This window comes from Macaca mulatta, chromosome 2 (genome assembly GCF_049350105.2).
Source record: "Macaca mulatta isolate MMU2019108-1 chromosome 2, T2T-MMU8v2.0, whole genome shotgun sequence".
NCBI classification, from domain to species: domain Eukaryota; kingdom Metazoa; phylum Chordata; class Mammalia; order Primates; family Cercopithecidae; genus Macaca; species Macaca mulatta.
Window position 1 is genome coordinate 33,735,186 of NC_133407.1, and position 18,371 is coordinate 33,753,556.

The 18,371-nt window shown below is 37.9% G+C and overlaps 1 protein-coding gene across 1 annotated transcript in view; it reads left to right on the forward strand.

The window, feature by feature from the left end:
* COL6A6 (collagen type VI alpha 6 chain) overlaps positions 1–18,371 on the forward strand; it is a 161,377-nt gene that overhangs the window by 75,747 nt on the left and 67,259 nt on the right. The window contains exons 11-20 of the mRNA XM_077991442.1: positions 677–831; positions 3,242–3,334; positions 4,578–4,631; positions 6,075–6,146; positions 6,230–6,256; positions 6,593–6,637; positions 6,732–6,785; positions 7,829–7,891; positions 11,809–11,874; positions 13,184–13,237. Coding sequence (XP_077847568.1) covers positions 677–831; positions 3,242–3,334; positions 4,578–4,631; positions 6,075–6,146; positions 6,230–6,256; positions 6,593–6,637; positions 6,732–6,785; positions 7,829–7,891; positions 11,809–11,874; positions 13,184–13,237 — 683 coding nt within the window. The remainder of the gene's footprint in view (positions 1–676; positions 832–3,241; positions 3,335–4,577; positions 4,632–6,074; positions 6,147–6,229; positions 6,257–6,592; positions 6,638–6,731; positions 6,786–7,828; positions 7,892–11,808; positions 11,875–13,183; positions 13,238–18,371) is intronic.

Genomic DNA, 18,371 nt, shown 5'->3' on the forward strand with positions numbered 1-18,371 from the left:
AAATTCTGATTCAGTAAGTGTGGGGTGGGGCCTGAGATTCTGTATTTCTGATGAGCCCCCAGATGATGCCAGTGCTGCTGCTTCAAGGATCCCCCACTGAATGACAAAAATGTACAACATGTATTTTCTATTTTTGAGACACAGTTTTGCTCTGTTGCCCAGGTAGGGGTGCCGGGGCACAATCACAGCTCACTGCAGGCTCAACCTCCCAGGCTTAAGCGATCCTCCCACCTCAGCCTCCCATGTAGCTGGGACCACAGGCATGTGCCACCATGCCTGGCTAATTTTGTAAAATTTTGTAAATTTTTTGTAGAGGTGGAGTTTTGCCATGTTGCCCAGGCTGGACTTTCTTGGTATGTGAATTTCTCTGTACTTTAGCACACTCTGTAGATCTTTGAGGACTGTGTCCTTCAAATCAGGGAACTGGAAGTTCTGTTACAATTTTCACTATCTCCAATTTAATTAGTTTTGGAAAACATAATTCCTTTTGTGCTCTTATTATAGTCTTGTCAGTTGTCAAGTTTACATCACGTGTTTGGGGGAAAGACCTCAAAATAAAGTAAACTGACTGTTCCTCTTGCAACTGTTTGCTGAGAATAACAATTTAAATATGCTTGCAAAAAAATAAAGTAACCAAACCCACCTCACCTGGAACATTGTAAACTGTGTTGGATAGGCCTGAATGCTCTCATAACTGTTGCTGTGGATGGACCTGCTGATTCAAGTGACTTGGCTGATCTTCCCTATATTGAATTTGGGAAAGGATTTGAGTACAGGACGCAGCTCTCTATTGGCATGAGAGATCTTGGGAGCCGTCTATCAAAGCAACTGGTAAGTTACTCTGAAAAGGCTGGTAAGCTTAAATTTTCAATTATTTTGTATGTAGGTTTAATACTTATGCTTAAGAATTTGAACTTATTCTGTTTATTTGGGAGTGAAGAGAGGTTTTTATGAATTAGTGAACAGCCTAAGAGGGTTTATTTGGAAGAAATGTAGTAAAGAGATGTCAAAGCATGTTTAATGTATATGCTTGGCAAAAACAGGAGGAGGAGGAAACAGGGAAAAAGAAGAAAATTTAAATAGTACCCACAATCATGTCCAAATTATAGCCAAAGAACATAAGTGACAAAAAGAATCTGAGATGCGAGCATGAATCGGCTGTTACCTCCACCAGCCAGTTTTCACACCCCTTGCAGATCCTAGGCATAACAGCTTTCCGCACTGAGTGTAATTCTAGTATTTAAGATGTGTATTTTTCCTGGGACAAGACCTGTAAATGAAAGCAAATTACATTTGGAGTTCAACTAGAGAAAGCGTAATCTGCTCTAAAGCTGGAGGAAAAGCCTAGTGACAGTAAACCTCACATGTACTTTATGAGCAATTGAAAGATTAAGGGTTGTGACTCCTTGAGATTTCTACCTTATATTCTGTTTGTTTGTTTGAGACAGTCTCGTTCTATCGCCCAGGATGAAATGCAGTAGTGTGATCTCAGCTCACCGCATCTCTGCCTCCCAGGTTCAATCTATTCTCCCTGCCTCAGCCTCCCGAGTAGCTGGAATTACCAGCGCCCGACACCATGCCTGGCTCATTTTTGTATATTTAATAGAAACGGAGTTTTGCCATGTTGACCAGGCTGGTCTCAAACTCCTGACCTCACCTTATGTTCTATTTTTAAACCTGAAGATGCATCTCAATCGTATTTCTTTCAAAAACATACGAGAAGTCAAACTCGAGTGGTAAAGCGCCAGCAAGCTCTGTGTGGCTCTACTTTTACTTTAATGAATTGCTAGTAATTTTGTAATTTGCTTACAACTTACAGAATCTTTAATCGGTATATAAGAACACTTTCCAAGGAAGTGCTAGCTCCTGCTATTTTCCACCTATAAAATTTATATACACAGAGGTATTTAAGCAACTTGTTCAGTGTTGTAATTATGTAAAAATAATTACATAAAGAATATGAAAGTTTCATTGGAATTCCTTTCTACATGGAAAGACAGTGTTTTTACAAAATGTATTTTTTTTTTCCTGTCGACTACTCTGTGAAATCTCTTTGGTAATTTATAGAGGAAGGAAATTCTTTAAACAAACCTGTCAGTTTTTGTATATCATATAAATGGAACACTCTACAAGAAAAACTTAATCATAGGTCAGTTTTAATAGTAATAGATTTGATGCTGTAGAATTTTGGTGATCCAAAGAAAATTGATGTTATCTAATATAAAATGTTATCTAATATAAAATCATAGTATCCATTTTGTTATTGTTTGCTTTCACACATTTCCAGTTTGATTGCTTTTTCTGAAATTGTCGGAAAAATAATTTCATAATGTCAGAAAAGGAACATTATATAGTAGGAAACAATCAAAGGGAGAAAATTGCTAAATGGCTATAACAAAAGATTTTCATTTTTCATTTCACTAGAGATTTATTGGGAAACTTCGCAATACAAAGATTGGTTCTACCCCATTAAGTGAAGTATAACATTTATTTGAAAATAGAATTTTTCTAAAAGTAAATCTGGTGAGTTAATTGTAAAAATGTAAAAGCAATATATCATCTATTCAGGGGATGACTAGGTAAGTCCAGGATGACATTTATTCATGTTTTAAAATACATAATATGGATTTTTTGACCAGAGTATAAAGAGGAATATTCTCCTGTGCCCCCATCCCCTACAGCAAGTGCTTCCAAAATGTTGCACATGCAATTTGTGTTTTGGAAATCCTATCAAAATTGTTTTGGAAGAGTTTACCATTGGACTTAGTTCCAAGAAATGTTACACTGGGCACTGTCTAAATTGTCTAGCATACCAACATTTCACAAGATGAGGAAAATAGCATGCATTCATTTTATTGAACAAAATATTTGGGGCAGAATTATGTAGGGAAATTAACAATATCATGGTCAGTGCTAGGGTGAGGTAGGGCAGGGACAGACAGCCACATCAGTTGGCATGCAGTCAGTTTGCCACAGCTAAACTGATACCAATTTGAAAACACAGAAACATTTTTGAGTTGATTTGGAATACCTCAAATGGTGGAGAGTGCAGATGATAGGAGGAAAGATGGAAGCAAAAAAAAAAAAAAAAGTTTCATGCATTCTTTCTAAAGCACAATCATTTGAATGGTGACCAGGCTTCTGAAACTGTGGTAGAAGTCTGGATCACATGGTTGAACTTGCATACGAGATTTGGGAAGCAATATCACCAAATGTAATGTATTTCTTACCCTCTCCCAAGGTCAACATTGCTGAAAGAACATGCTGCTGTTTGTTCTGCAAGTGCATTGGAGGAGATGGCACAATGGGAGATCCTGGACCACCAGGGAAAAGGGTGATTTTAGTTCAGATTTATGGGTTACTTTGAGTTGTAGAATGTCCTTCAGACATGGGTTTAAGTAGAAATAAGGTGTGATTTTTAACTTCTAAATAGAGCCTCTTATATAAGAGTTTATTATACTTCCTTTTTATGTGTCAAGTTAGTCATGGATTTTCCTTGGCATTCTAAATTGGAGTCTTTTTAAAAAGTTTTTGTGGAAGACTCAGGAGAAACAACTGTCAAGATCCTTGATTATCCAGTATTCTAGTACTGATGACAATGATGCAGGAAAATCAGCTGTAATCCCTCATGTTGAATAATGAAAGCCTCCTCCATGTGAATAACCCATTTCAGCATTCGTTTCTAATGATGGCAGAGTTATTAAAATCAAACAGAAGATACTTTGTGTACTTTGCTGGAAACCAGGCTAGATCAGATCACTCTCTTATAGCAGAAGATGTTAAGATGTCTCATTCAGCTTAAGTCAGGTCAAAATGTTATCACAGATACATAAACAAAAACAGGCTCATTATTTAAAAACAGAAACCAACAATGATGATTCATATGTTTCCTAACCAGAACAAGTATATGTATCCTTATGTAAACATATTATTTTGAACTTTAAGAAATGTTTAAATACATATAAACATTATGGATATGTTATAATGATTTCAATACAGTTTGTTTACATGTGTTTGATTTTTGAGTAATTTATAGATAGCACTATAACTCCCAAATCACCAGGGCTATGTGTCTGAATATGTCTCTGAAAGTTTTTGGACTAATTATTTCCTGAATGTTTCAGCTTCATGTAAAGAGAGTGATAGATTTTTTTAAAAATAAGTCTCAGAAAGAATGGAAAGAAAGGTGTGTGGTCTATTTTTCTATGTGTAGCATAAATCCTAAAAGATTTTTTGATAAAGGGAGAATAATTCTAGTTTACCAGTGGCAAATATAGCTGTGTTGACTTGAATGTTTGTTTAGAAAGAAGCTCTGGAACAATATATAAACCCAGAGTTACAATATTATGATTGTCACACACTCACACACCCTCTTGGGTTAACTGGATACTTGTCTCAAAATTCCATGTCTTTCTATGTGTGTAAATGTAACCTACACTGGGAAGCAGGGACTTTTCTTCCCCCCCCCAAACCCTTACTACTCCACATGAAGTAAAACTGTAAAGTTTAATTTGGTTTGGTTACCTCTGATTTTTGGTTCATAGATGCAAATGTTTTCTTCCTTTTCTTATTTCCAGGGACCTCCAGGTTTTAAAGGCAGTGAAGGTTACCTGGGAGAGGAGGGAATCGCTGTAAGTCAAGGCTCTTTTTACCTCCATTTATCCCTAAAAACATATCTACGATATGAACTTCCTTGAGTCAATTCTGAATTGGGGAAGCAAGAAAGGTGAGATTCTAAGGATTCTTGTACAGAATCTGGGATCTTCTTTTGTTCTCATTGTGCTTTGCTTCTGGTGGTCATTAGTGGCTTATTTGACCTATTGTCTCTTCTTTGACTACCCACCAACATTGCACAATGAATTCAATGCAGAAGTTACCTTCGTCACTAGGGGAGTTGAATCACTGCTATATCCCCCATTCTGCAGCATTCTGCAAAGGAAACCAACTCACCACATTGCGTATCAAGGACCTCACTCTTGCATTCACTCATCCTTCCATTCTCCCATCAATCCATCCAAACATTTGTTTACCAATTATATATTAAACATCTACCATTTACTACATTATTTATCAAAGACCTCACACTTTAACATACTCATGCATTCACTGGTTCATTCAACAAATATATGTTATGTATATGTGTGCCTGGCACATGATCAAATACTTATATTTGTAGGCTTCAGAAATGAGAAAAATAAATAAAAGGAAAAATATGGTTTCTACCTCCAGGAAACTTTCAAACTAGTAGAAATGCAAATAAGACAACAGTGATTCTGGTTGTTATACACAAGGGCTAGACTAGAAGTATAGAGACATGCAAAGGAGTGTGGCAGAACAACTCAGTTACCTAACAGCCTTGGCTAAAGTTGGAGCTTGAGAGGGGAAGGCTGCAAATAAGGAGAAGTACCTGGGCAGACATTTGAAGGATGAGTAGGAATTTCTACAGGCGAAGTTTGGGGGAACAGTGCGTTCAAGGGCATGTGTCTGAGAGAAGATCATGTTCATAAGATGGCACATGGTCAACATGGATGGAACCCAGGCCAGTTCAGGAGGAAGATATATGTGGAAGGTAAAACTCAGGTTATTGTGAGTCTTGAATCCCCTGCTGAAGATTTGGATTGTGTCTTCTAGTTGATGGGCAGTCACTGAATGGTGGGAAGCACAGGGGTCAAAATTGTGGGAGTGTTTGGAAAGCATACTCAAGCAACATTGCAGATGATGATAAGGTGAAGATTATAGGTAAGTCTTGTAGTCATAGGTGCAAGACACGTCTTAATTTGTGCTTGGGACAGTATGACTAAATATGTTAAGAAGGTCGGAAGGACGTAACTTGGTGACCACTTGGTGAGAGAGAAGCCTCACAGAGGCAATATGCAAGTGGGATCCAGAGCAAATGGCTGTCTGTCATCAGGGTATCTCTGATTTATTTCCACTCTTAGTTTTTATAAGCAAAACTCTGGATTGTGAACCATGAGCATTCACACTTTTTCTGGTAACAACAAACTTGGCAAGTTTTCAAGACAGATTCCAGATTACAATAGAAAAAGCTCATTTGGATATGTGCCCTTTCTCAGGGAGAAAGAGGAGCCCCTGGACCAGTGGGAGAGCAAGGTACTAAGGGATGCTATGGCACCAAAGGTCCTAAGGTAAGGATTGCATTAGAGTATGGAGTTTTCTCAACATTAATTCCATTTTCCTACACTAACTATTACTGTCCTTTTATTTTCAGGGAAACAGGGGACTAAATGGACAGGAGGTATGGTACCAGGCACATCCATTTACCTACCTATATGTTATCTAGAAATATTTTTATTTTTGAGATTAAATTGATCAGTAAGTTATACAAATAAAGTTGTCATTGACTTTCCTTTTTTATTGCCAGCCATTTCATTTTGTTTCTTCCTCTCTTTCAGTACAGGCAATATATATTATTTGTTGATAGTTTCTATTACTGAGTAACCTTTAATATTACCTAGGCCCAGCCTAACAAAGAAGCTGTGTGTGAAACACAAAGATAGAGTTTTTGTTTGGCATCTGACTTCTTTCCACATGCATGTGATGTACTCTGTTCTAATCATATCTGTCTTTTCAGGGAGAAGCTGGGGAAAGTGGAATTGACGGACTAAACGGAGAACAGGTAGAGCCTTCTTGTACCATAGAGACCCTTCTGAGCTATTTACCGTTATGAAAAATGAGAATTCTATTAATAGCTTTCCCTTCTTGTTTTTTAGGGTGATTATGGTCTTCCTGGAAGAAAAGGAGAAAAGGGTGATGAGGGATCCCAGGTAGGGATTTAAAAAGGAAGAACATGAAAATTGTACTAGAGATTAAGGGTGTGATTGACAGAGTAGAATAACTACCGTGGGTGTATCAGTCAGCTATTGCTACAAAACTGTTTTGTGACAGTCATAAAACCTCAATCACATACAACGATGAACATTTATTTCTTATGTTTCTGAGGGGTTCAACTGATTGAGGCTGGACATGGCTCATGTCTGTAAGGTGGCCGGGGGCTTTACTCCATATGTCACTTACCGTCCTGGGACCAGGAGCTAGCCTAACCATGCTAGCCATGACCTTTTCATGCCCATAGCAAAAGCACAAGAAAGCAAGTGGGAACATACTAGAACTCGCAGGTCTTCTTCAGACCTAGGCTCAGAACTCTCTCCACGCTTGCATCTCTCTCTGTTGGCCAAATCAATGCATATTGCCAAACTCAGAGGAAGGGAATCTTGCCCACCGAAGTTGGAAGTCACTGTAGAGTTACATGGCAAAGGACACAGGAATAGGGAGAGGCGAAGAACTGGGGCCATCAATGACAAGCAGCTACCATAGTAAAAATAGAAGTGGGGTGTTGACAAGGGTCAGTGGTGCCAGGCAGCACATTGAAGAGTGAATGTCACTCATTCCCACCTAGAATGAATACCAACAGCAGCCATATTTTCATCCTCTACTTTGTCTTTAGAGTGTGAACAATTGAGTCAGAAACAACCGTCTTGGGCAAAGTGCATATTCTTTCTGAATCTCAGTTGCCTTATAAAAGAAAGATAATAAGGAATACCTGGTTCATAGAATATTTGTAAAAAAACAACAAGATGACAAATATGTCTGGAATACAGACTTCACCACTGTGGCAAATAATTGAGTTCACTATTAAATTATATGGTGCTTGAAACTAATTTTTTCGGTTGTTCATCTTTCCAACTTAAAAATAGCCTTGGTAGAAAAATGTTTAATTATTCACACAAGGGAGAAGAAAAGCTCTTGTTTTTATTAATTTCATTAAAACTTCTTGTCTTGTTGTTCTTCTGATTTGTATTAACTTTAGGGAAGCCCAGGGAAGAGAGGGATTCCTGGTGACCATGGAGCAAAGGGCCTGCGAGGGGATCCCGTAAGTGCCGGGGCTACATGGGCTGCGACTGGAGTTAGGGCTTGATTCCCATCAGTACTTCTGATAGGGAGTCTCGATTTCAAGGTACTACAGTAGTAACCCTGAGTTTAAAACACCGCAGGCATGATTGTAAAATTTTAAATTCAGGTACCTGTGCTAGATCCTCTTCATATACTGAATGAGTGTGAGCAGTGAAAAGCCCTTGTGTGTCTTTTGCAAATGCAGTTTTGTAAATACATACTCAGAGTTGTTCTTGTGCTTCAAAACAATGAAGAAATTCTGGTCCACTTTGTTATCTTCCAAGCACCTCAAAATACAGAATGAGAGAAACAAAGCCATCTCTTTTTTTTTCTCCTCTTGTGTTAGTCTGTTCTCATATTGCTAATAAAGACATACGTAAGTCTGGGTAATGTATAAAGGTAGGAGGTTTAACTGACTCATAGTTCCACATGGCTGGGGGGCCCTCACAATCATGAAGAAAGAGCAAAGGGACATCTTGTATGGAGGCAGCAAGAGAGCTTGTGCAGGGGAACTTTCATTTATAAAACCATCAGATCTCCTGAGACTTACTACCACAAGAACAGTATGGGGGAACCACCCCCATGATTCAATTATTTCCACCTGGTGCCACCCTTGACATGTGGGGATTACTACAATTCAAGATGAGATTTGGGAGGAGACACAGCCAAACCACTATCAGTTCTCCGAGAGTTTTTTCAATCAAGAATATCAGCCCCATTTCTTGTAACCCAAGCTGAGTAGGCAAAACTTACGAAATAAAGGCACTGCTCTTGCAGGGGCACAACCCAGTTGAGTAGGCATGACCCATGTTAAAGAAAAAGAAAAAGGACACAAGCCAATATGTAGGGAATATGCCAAGTCCAATAGAACATCAGTACTATAGGATTTTCATCACCATACCCACACTTAAGTAAGTCTCCAAAACCTTAATGAATTAAGACTTAGCTTTGTTTTTAAATGTTTATTGAACTGTAACATACATCAGAAAAGTCCCTGAATTATAAATACACAGCTTAATGAATGTAAATACACCTGTGTAGTCACCACCAGGTAAAGAAATAGAACATTACCAGCATCGCAGAAGCCCCCCTCATGCCCACCGCAGCCACTACTCCCCTTCCCCAAGGTAATCACTATCCTCTCACTATCAATCAGTTTTACGTGTTCTAGAACTTGAAATAAATGGAATCATATAAGTGTCTGCTCTTTTTTTTTCTGGCTTCTTTTGCTTTATGCTTGTAAGATGAATTGATGTTGTGTATAATAATAGTTCATTCAATCTCATGGCTGCATTGCATAGTATTTCATTGTGTGAGTATGCCATGATTTATTACTTATACTAATGATATGTGGGTTGTTCCCAGTTTTTGCTTTTATAAATAGTGCTGCTATGAATATTCTTATATATGTCTTTTGATGCACTTTTGTACGTATTTTTATTGGGTCTATATTTTAAGAGTAGAATTTTTGGATTATAATGTGTATGGCCATATTCAGATTGTCTTTACAGTCAAATGGTTTTCAAAAGTTTGTACTCATTTATACTCCCACTAGCAATGTATGAGAACAGTGTACTACACACTCATCAGAATGGTTACAATTTATAAAAAACAATACCAAGTGATGATAAGGATTTGGGACACCTGGGAATCTCATGAAATTCTTTTTTAATATATCCTCTTGTATACAATGGGTTGATCAGAGAAGGAATTCGATGCAATATATATGAACATGTAATGTTAGACAACTGTATTTAAAAAACAGAGGAATTCACGCATGAAGAAAACATTGTTGACTAAGTGACAACTTCTGATAAAAGTGTCCTGAGAATTTTCAAACTTCAAAGAATATTTAGAACCAAAGAACTATCCACATATAAGCATAACTTAGAAATATTCGTTCAAATACAAAGACATTTCAGTCATTCATATATGATGACCAAAAATTCATTTGGGGTATGGCTATATAACTTCCACTGATTTTGATCAGAATTTCTCCTAAATTGTCTGCTAAAGATAGTGTGATTATGTAGCATATTTAAAAGAGTCTGAATAACATAAAGAGCTTTAATTTTAAAAGAAATGTTCTGTGACTTCCAACTGTAAAACAACTCTATGCTTATTTACATGTGGCTTCAGTGTGTTGCTATTTCAGGAAAAATTTCAGATAAATAAATAGAACGTGATCAGTTTATTCTTAGGAAAACATGCAAATGGCACAAATTTTTGAAACCCTAAGCTTATTTAGATAGGCTTTATGATCACATGGAAGCGCATTTGGCTGTTCAGAATTTCCCATCTTGATGAACTGTTTGGAATTTCACACACTGGGAGTGTTTTTTCAATCTCAAGAAATATTGGGGGTAAACAGCTAAATCATTTTGACAACATATTATTATAAGCCTGTGTTTAATTGTAAATTTGTGGAAGATAATGCTTTTTTGCCCAGTTGTATACATGTAGAAAGACTAAATCGGTTCATACTCACATTGACCAACTGTCTATATGCAATTTGGGTTGTTCTATTCTGTAAAATGTGCTGGTATACAATTCTTTTTATGTTACTTCTTCAAGTAGTTTAGAATTGAACTACAATAAGGGGCTTTTATGTCCAGTGGAATAAAATTCTGGACTTTACATGACCTCCCTTTTCCTTCCTTGCTTTTTCCACCAAAATACAATTTTCTGATATTGTAATTGAGGTATACCCTGCTTGGAGAATGCATGCAAATGGCGCAGATTTTTGAAAATATATTTAAGAGACAAATATTTAAACTTAAGGGAGAAAAAGAAGATGCAGAAAATGATATTTGGCTTTGGTAGGTGGAGGAAAGAAGCAATTTTTCACCTACGTTTTAGTAATATCAGTGTTATAAAGTAAATTCCAAACCCTTCTTTTTTACCCCATTAACTTATAAGCACTGTAAGTACAAAACCACTTGTTTAAAAAGCTTACTAAGCATCTGGAACAATGATATGTTCCTGCTGGTGACCGCAAATTACTTGTTGATTGATGAAGGAAATCTGAGCTGCTATCAGCCCGGCAGCCCCACAGCTGGTGCTCAGCAGGACTGGATAATTGTTGTCCTCTCTCAGTTTATTGGAGCATTGACTGAATTGACCAGATCAGTTGATTTTCTCAGCATCATGGAGACATAGCTCTGTTTGTGGTTCATACGACTCAAGCAAGAAAGACTTTGGTTTGGCCTGCTAAAGAGAATATCCCACAATGTATGTTTTGTTTTCAGTGAGTTCCTGGGAAATATTTGCATGAATAGTGGGAAAAATTCCAAATTTCAGGATTTTTTGAAAACCAGAAAAGTAGGAGTGAACATATGAGGGTAGCATATGGGAGTGCCCAGGTGTCCAGGAAGAGAAAGAGGGAGCCGGTGGCAGGTGGAATTCTCAGTGTCACTCAGAGTGCTTATTACATTATCAGGGTGGAACCTATTACAAATGTTTGTCTTTTCCCAAGGGTATGGTAGAATAAAATCTACCAACTTACCAACTCTCAAGTGTAACTTTGCCTAGCCTCCAAGAAAAAAGAGGAAAAGTTAAGAGAAGGGGTGGCAGTAACAAGAGGGGGTTCCTCCAGACCCAGGGTAAGAGTTGCCATGCACATGGGTCACATCACCCTGGCTTGCCTTGGCTGTGCCTTCTATGGAGAGCTCTTTCTCCCCACACACACACTTTAGGTCTCCATTCTGTCTCTGATAACGTCAAACACAGGAGGAAAAGAAAATACTTGTAAGCCATCTGTAATTTTAACCTATTTCTGCTTTCAAATGGCTTAGACTTGTCAACTTCTCGAGAGATAGCTAAATGTTATACATAAGTTATATTTTTAAGGAGAAATGTTCAAATATATTAACTTTTCTCTTTATTTTCTATTTTTAGGGGACTCCTGGAGTTGACAATAGTATAGAAGGACCCACAGGCTTGAAAGGAGAACGTGGAAGAGAAGTAATTATGTGGGCTTGTAAAATGATGATGCAACAACTGTGGGGCTCAAGTTCTTAGTGGTAGAATATGAAATGCTTAACAAAAAAATTGTAGTCAAAGTGGATATACTTGGTACAGAAAAACTATTATTAGGAGCAAAATGATCTTTTCTCCTGCCTATGTACTATGGGATTTGAGAAACATTCTTGTCTTCCTCCTCTAAATTTGGGGTGACTTGATTCACCAAGACATATCCTCGAGGTCTTCATTCATGAATATAAGCATTGGAACTCTAACTTAAAATGTAGGGCTAGCTGATAGAAACAACTGTGCTAGCAAAAGAGTTGTTGGCCTTTCCAGTATCTGGAGGTAACATACCCTAAAAACACATATTAGTAGTACATGATAAAGGGAACAAGATCTGGTGGGTAGATGTGGTCCACACAATCAAGAAAAGTTCTTGGGATTAATCTCATTAAGTCACAATGTGTTCATCAAAACCTGTTTTCAGTATTTAAAAATAGTTATCTAAAAAATGTGTGTCACTGGATTTTTTTGGATAATGTTCCCTTGACTGTACCTATGGAAGAAGTATGATATATAGTGGAAAGAACTGTGGAGACAGCCCTAGGTCCTATCTCATGCTCCATAACTTACCAGCTCTGGGTCTTGGGCTACTTTCTGTAAACCCCAATTTTCTCATCTGCAAAATAGGGTGAATAGCCTACTTTAGAAGGTCATGATGGGAATTAATGATATTTAATTTAATGACATTAAAACCTTCAGTAAATATTGTCTGCCATTATTAGTAAGTGGTAAATGTAAGTCTCATAGGAGACTCATAAATTATTGCATACTTTTGTGTCTAGTGATCCTCTGTAGTGATCGTACAAGTCTTTGTATTATGAGACTTTATTTACAGTAAGGTAATAATCCGTTTGATTAGCCAAACAGATCAAGCGATTCAAAAGTAGAAATCCAAACCAGTAGTACCTGACACATAGTATGCTTAAGTTATCCACACCGTGGCAATGTAGTAGGGATAGTTCGAATTATCTGAGACATGTACCCCAAATACAACTTAGACGGTAGTGATGAATGATGAACAGATGAAGCCATGTCATATAGCTTTTTTCTCCTGCAATTCCTCATGACTCACATGGAAATGTGACTTATTTTCAGTAGAGTTCATGCCATTTTCCAAAGGAAAGGTAACTTTCTCATTGGTATGTAAACCTATCTCTCCTCCCTGGAGTAAAAATTGGTGTTAAAGATGAACTCTGTCAATGCTGCATAATTACCATCACACATCTATCTGTTCCTTTGACAGGGTAGAAGAGGCTGGCCAGGCCCCCCCGGGACACCAGGCTCCAGAAGAAGGACAGTAAGACCCCTTCTAGACAAGGAAACCCACTGTACTGGTGGCTTATTTTGTGGTGAAAATGGCTGACTTGGGGGAGTGGGTGGGATGGTTCTGCTGGAGCTCACTATCTTGGGGAAGCTAACTTAGGGCATCTGGCGGACTAGGGCTGGCAAAGGACTTGGGAAAGCCCTGGAAGCTGAGGCAGGAAAGTGCTGACTACAGAAGAGTTCACCAGTCAGGAGAGAGAGCTGGGCAAAGAAAACCAAAAAAGCCTCCAACTAGGGGAAAAGTGGTCAAAGTGTGGCCTACTAGCTAGGTTGAGATCACCTGTGATAGCGTTTTAAATCCAAATTATTCTATTCTTTTTCTGCCAAACTATATGACTATTAAGAAAAGAATGGAGATAATTAAAAAGTCAAGAAACAATAGATGCTGGTGAGAATGTGGAGAAATAGGAATGCTTTTACACTGTTGGTGGGAATGTAAATTAGCTCAACCATTGTGGAAGACAGTATGACAATTCCTCAAGGATCTAGAACCAGAAATACCATTTTACCCAGCAATCCCATTACTAGGCTATACCAAAAGGAATATAAATCATTCTACTATAAAAGCACATGCACACATGTTTATTGCAGCACTATTTACAATAGCAAAGACATGGAACCAACCCAAATGCCCATCAATGATAGACTGGATAAAGAAAATGTGGTACATATACACCATGTAATACTATGCAGCCATAAAAAGGAATGAGATCATGTCCTTTGCAGGGACATGGATGAAGCTGGAGCCATCATCCTCAGGAAACTAACACAGGAACAGAAAACCAAACACTGCATGTTCTCATTCATAAGTGGGAGTTGAACACTGAGAACACATGGACACAGGGGAACAACACGCACCTGGGCCAGTTGGGGGTTAGGGGGGCCAGGGGAGTGAGAGCATTAGGATAAATAGCTAATGCTTGCAGGGAATAAAACCTAGATGAACAGTTGATAGGTGCAGCAAACATGGCACACATACACTTATGTAACCTACACATTCTGCACTTGCATCCCAGAACTTAAAGTAAAATAAAAATAAGAAGAAAAAAGAAAAAAAAGTCAGGAGAAAGAAAAGAAGTCAGTCCTGGTATAGGCATATCTGAGACTGAAATTCGGTCACTTGCTTGTTGGGGGTGCAGTTTTGGTTTGTTCTTTATTTGTTTTGTCATTTTTTTCATTAAGTACTTTAAAAATTTTCTGCGTTTGTGCAGAAAAGCACAGAGATTATAAAAGAAAATATTCAATAAGAAGAGATAACTTTAATAAAATATACTTAGATGCCTACATCAACTTCTAAATTAGGCTTTCTTGTTTCATTTTGCTAGGTTTTCTTTCCGTTCTTTATGTAGTTATCCAGCTTTCAATTTCCCTCACCCCCTCCCAAATACGAAATGCTTTAAAATTAAGCACAAGTAGAAACTACTTTAGTATATTGCATTTATTACACATCGTCTTTTCTGAGCAGAAGTTTGTAGAACCAGCTATTATACTCCATCCAAAAATATTTGTTTATCTTGGAGCATACCCGTGTTCTTTGCAAGGCAGAGAAAATGAAAAGAGATTACATTTAAAATATGCAGAATTTGATTGCTGGAAAAGTGCTTTACTAATGCAGTTTCAATGCATATAAAGAAATGCATTTGCTATTCATTTCACTTTCTAAAAGGGTGTAGACAGTTTATATACCCCTGGAAAATATTTTCAACTTAAAGAATATCATCCAGGAAATCCTGGCATGTAAGGATGTACTTTCACTGTTTTATAGTCTCCGGGGGCTAATGCAATATTGCTATGTATTATTTAAACCACACCACTCCCATGAAATATGACCCTCATCTTGGGTTATAGATTCACACATGTCATTCAGGAGTAAAAGTGGGACTTCCAGTTGAAATGGCAGAATAAAGATGTTTTCATACTATTCCTCTTATGTGCATCTCACCAAAAACAACAAAAGAAATTAAAAATGGTGAAACAAAGAATAACCACAGCTTCAAGCTGCAAATAATGACAAATACCGGCCAACTGTTTTTAAATCTCAACCCTAATGAGTAAGGATTTAGAAAGCTGAACATCAAGTGTGACCTCATGCAGGAATGAGATTTCTTCAAAACTGACTGCCGTAGTCCTGAAGAAACTGGTGAACAAAATCCAGGGACATGGTAGATTTTGAGAGAAGCAGGGAATATACACATAGGACCACAGTTCGACAGCAGAGGCAAAATGAGAAATGGAAAATATTCCACTTTTATTATGTACAACTAGCAACCAAGGCCACGGAGGCAAACGATGAGGAGAGGCAACAGTGTCTGTCACAACACAGAGAAACTATGACTTAAGGGGCTTCATGTGAGTGCCATGAATCCCTTAAACATCAATAGTAGAAGGAAGATGTAGCTCTAAGGTAAAAGAAATCATTTGTTTGATGAGAAAGTGTTTGAGGCAACATATCTGTGTGAAAGCTACCAGCCCTGTTCCAGCCACACATCCCCATAATTTCTTCAATAAACAAGTGGTCCTATTCAAAGATGGTGAATGGTCAGGAACATTAATAATCTTTATTAATTAGATGATTAATCAGAACATAAAGCTGCAAGAGAAAGGAAACCATGGGCAAAGGGCAGATGAAACCTCATTAGAAGAGGAATTATTCAAGGAAAAATTTGAATTCCGGCAAATAGTTCTTTAGAGTCTCAAAGAAGTGAAGATAACATTATTGCTCTTAAAGTTTGAAGCACAGACAAGACAATAGAAAGTGAAGAAAGCAAGTTGGCAGTGCTTGAGGAGCAATGGAAGGGAAACAGTAGAGATGTAAGATATGTTAACACCTGACATTTCTATTCTTTGTTTTTTCTTCTATTCAAGTAAAATTAGATGTAATATTTTAATTTTAAAATAGTTTAATGTCTCTTTAATGAAACACTATTTAGAATTTTATCTGTTTGAATGAGTATAGAAGATGTCAGGAATCATGATTAACATAGTATTTCTAGATGGAGGAGTTGGGTGATTTAAATTTTTTTTCTATATTCTTTGTATTCAAATATTTTTTAAATCAGCATATATCATTCTCATAACAGTAAAGTCATTCTTTGAGAAAGTAGAAAAATCTAATGTTCACTGCAGAACTCTAAAATGAATGTTACAATGAGCATGGAGGACTTATCAGTGCACTTAAGTTCTGCTAAGCTGGTAAGTGATTGGAGGATGGCCAGTGGTAGGAGTGGCATTCTGGGAAATAAACAGCAAATCTGACCTTTACTCATTTGAACACCTACAATCCACCAGCAACACTACTAAATACTAGAAATAAACTCAACTACAAGCTTAACGAAGACCATGTTTCCTGTCAAGGAACTTAAGAATCATGTTATAGAGTGTGGTTCCTCAGCCTCAGCACTATTGGCATTTGGGTTAAACAATTCTCTGCTATAGGGGGCTGTCTTGTGCATTGTAGAAGATGCATGTTATGTATTATCATGTTATGATGATGTTAACATCATCCCTGGCCTCTGCCCACTAGCTGCCAGTAACACCCCTGACCTGTAACAATGAAAAATGTCTCCAGATATTGCTAAGTGTTTTCTGGGGAAAGGGAGGGTGCTAAATCCCCGCTTCCTGTTGAGAATCACTTTGTAGGAGGGGATGGACCTGTAGAGTTAATAAGCTGTTACCAGTGCTATGCTAGCAGACTATAATGAATTCGGGAGAAAGGCAGGAAGGAGGGACAAGAAGGAAGAATCTGGGTTAGAATGTGATAATTCTGTGGGGAAGATGAGGAAGAAAGTGGGGGCCGTCTCTTTCTGAGCCAAACCTGAGAATTAAAACAGATTCTTGTGCCGAGGATAATGAGAAGCAACTGTAGCCTGAAATTAATGCATATCTTTCATTCCTGGTTAGTCTAGAGGGCTGTTAGTTATGACTTGCCCTTTTCATCCCTCTTGGCACTAGTTTAGAGGATCCTGAAGCGGTGTTGGACAATTGTTCATCATTGTAAATGCTTGCCATTAAGACTCAGTATTAATGTGATGTTTTATCATTCAGAATGTCCTGCTTTTTACCTGATAATTCTCCATCCCGATGGTTCTATATCCAGGAAATCGGGTCCTATGAACAACCAGAAAGCCAGGCTTTGGGGAACGAAGGACTGAGTACCCTGTTCTTGCCCATCTTCTTCTCAGGTCCCTTTGGGGAGATTTTCTCTCCTGATGTGCCCATTCACAGTCTATTTAAAGATAAGTCAGGGTGTCTAGATGTGTTATCAGACATCTGCAAGTCCTTGGGTAAACCATTAAGATATTTTGGAAAATCGTCTTTCTCATATAAAACACGTGAAATTTTTAGGCAAAATTGCAAAATCATCTTCCATATTTCCTTGTTTTCTGTCTCTCACAGCAACCCAATGTATCTCTCCCATGACTTTCATTTGGAGCTTAAATCCCAAGTAACCATTAACAAAGGTGCTATGCGATCGTTTCTGAAGATGTTTTCATTATTTGCGTGAATGGCGGATAAAAGTCTTTCCCATCCATTAGGCTTATAAACTAACTAGGGTCAGGAGTCAGATTTTGTTCACCACCACCCAGCCCAGTTCCTAGAAGGGAACAGGAACTCAATAAACATGTGTCACAATAATTTATTTTCAGCAAGCCCTTTTAAAATCAAACCTTAAAGACACAAGGGGAAAAAAATGTTTATTGATGATGTTTGAAACATTGTGACAGCAAGCCAGAGGTAGATTTTTGAACATGGAGGTCTGTTCCACTTCCCTTAAACATGCGGAAAGCTCTTTATTTTGCTGGAATATAAAGTTCCATTCAGTTCCTCTTACCACAACCAGATGTATCTACCTGCAGCTGGGGTCTGACCATGTACTTTTCCAACTCGAAAAACCCTAGTGGCCTCTGCTAAATGTTGTAGGAACCTTTCAGCCTAGTAACCCTGCTACTTCCCTTTCTTCTCACACTTTTGACACAGATGGCCTTACTGCTACTACCAAATATGCTTCCTGTTTTTCTGTCTACTTCATAGCTTAGGCTGTACCTCTTCTGGAAAGACCTGATACATTCTCTGCCTGTAGGACTGCTACCCATCCTCTGAAACACCCA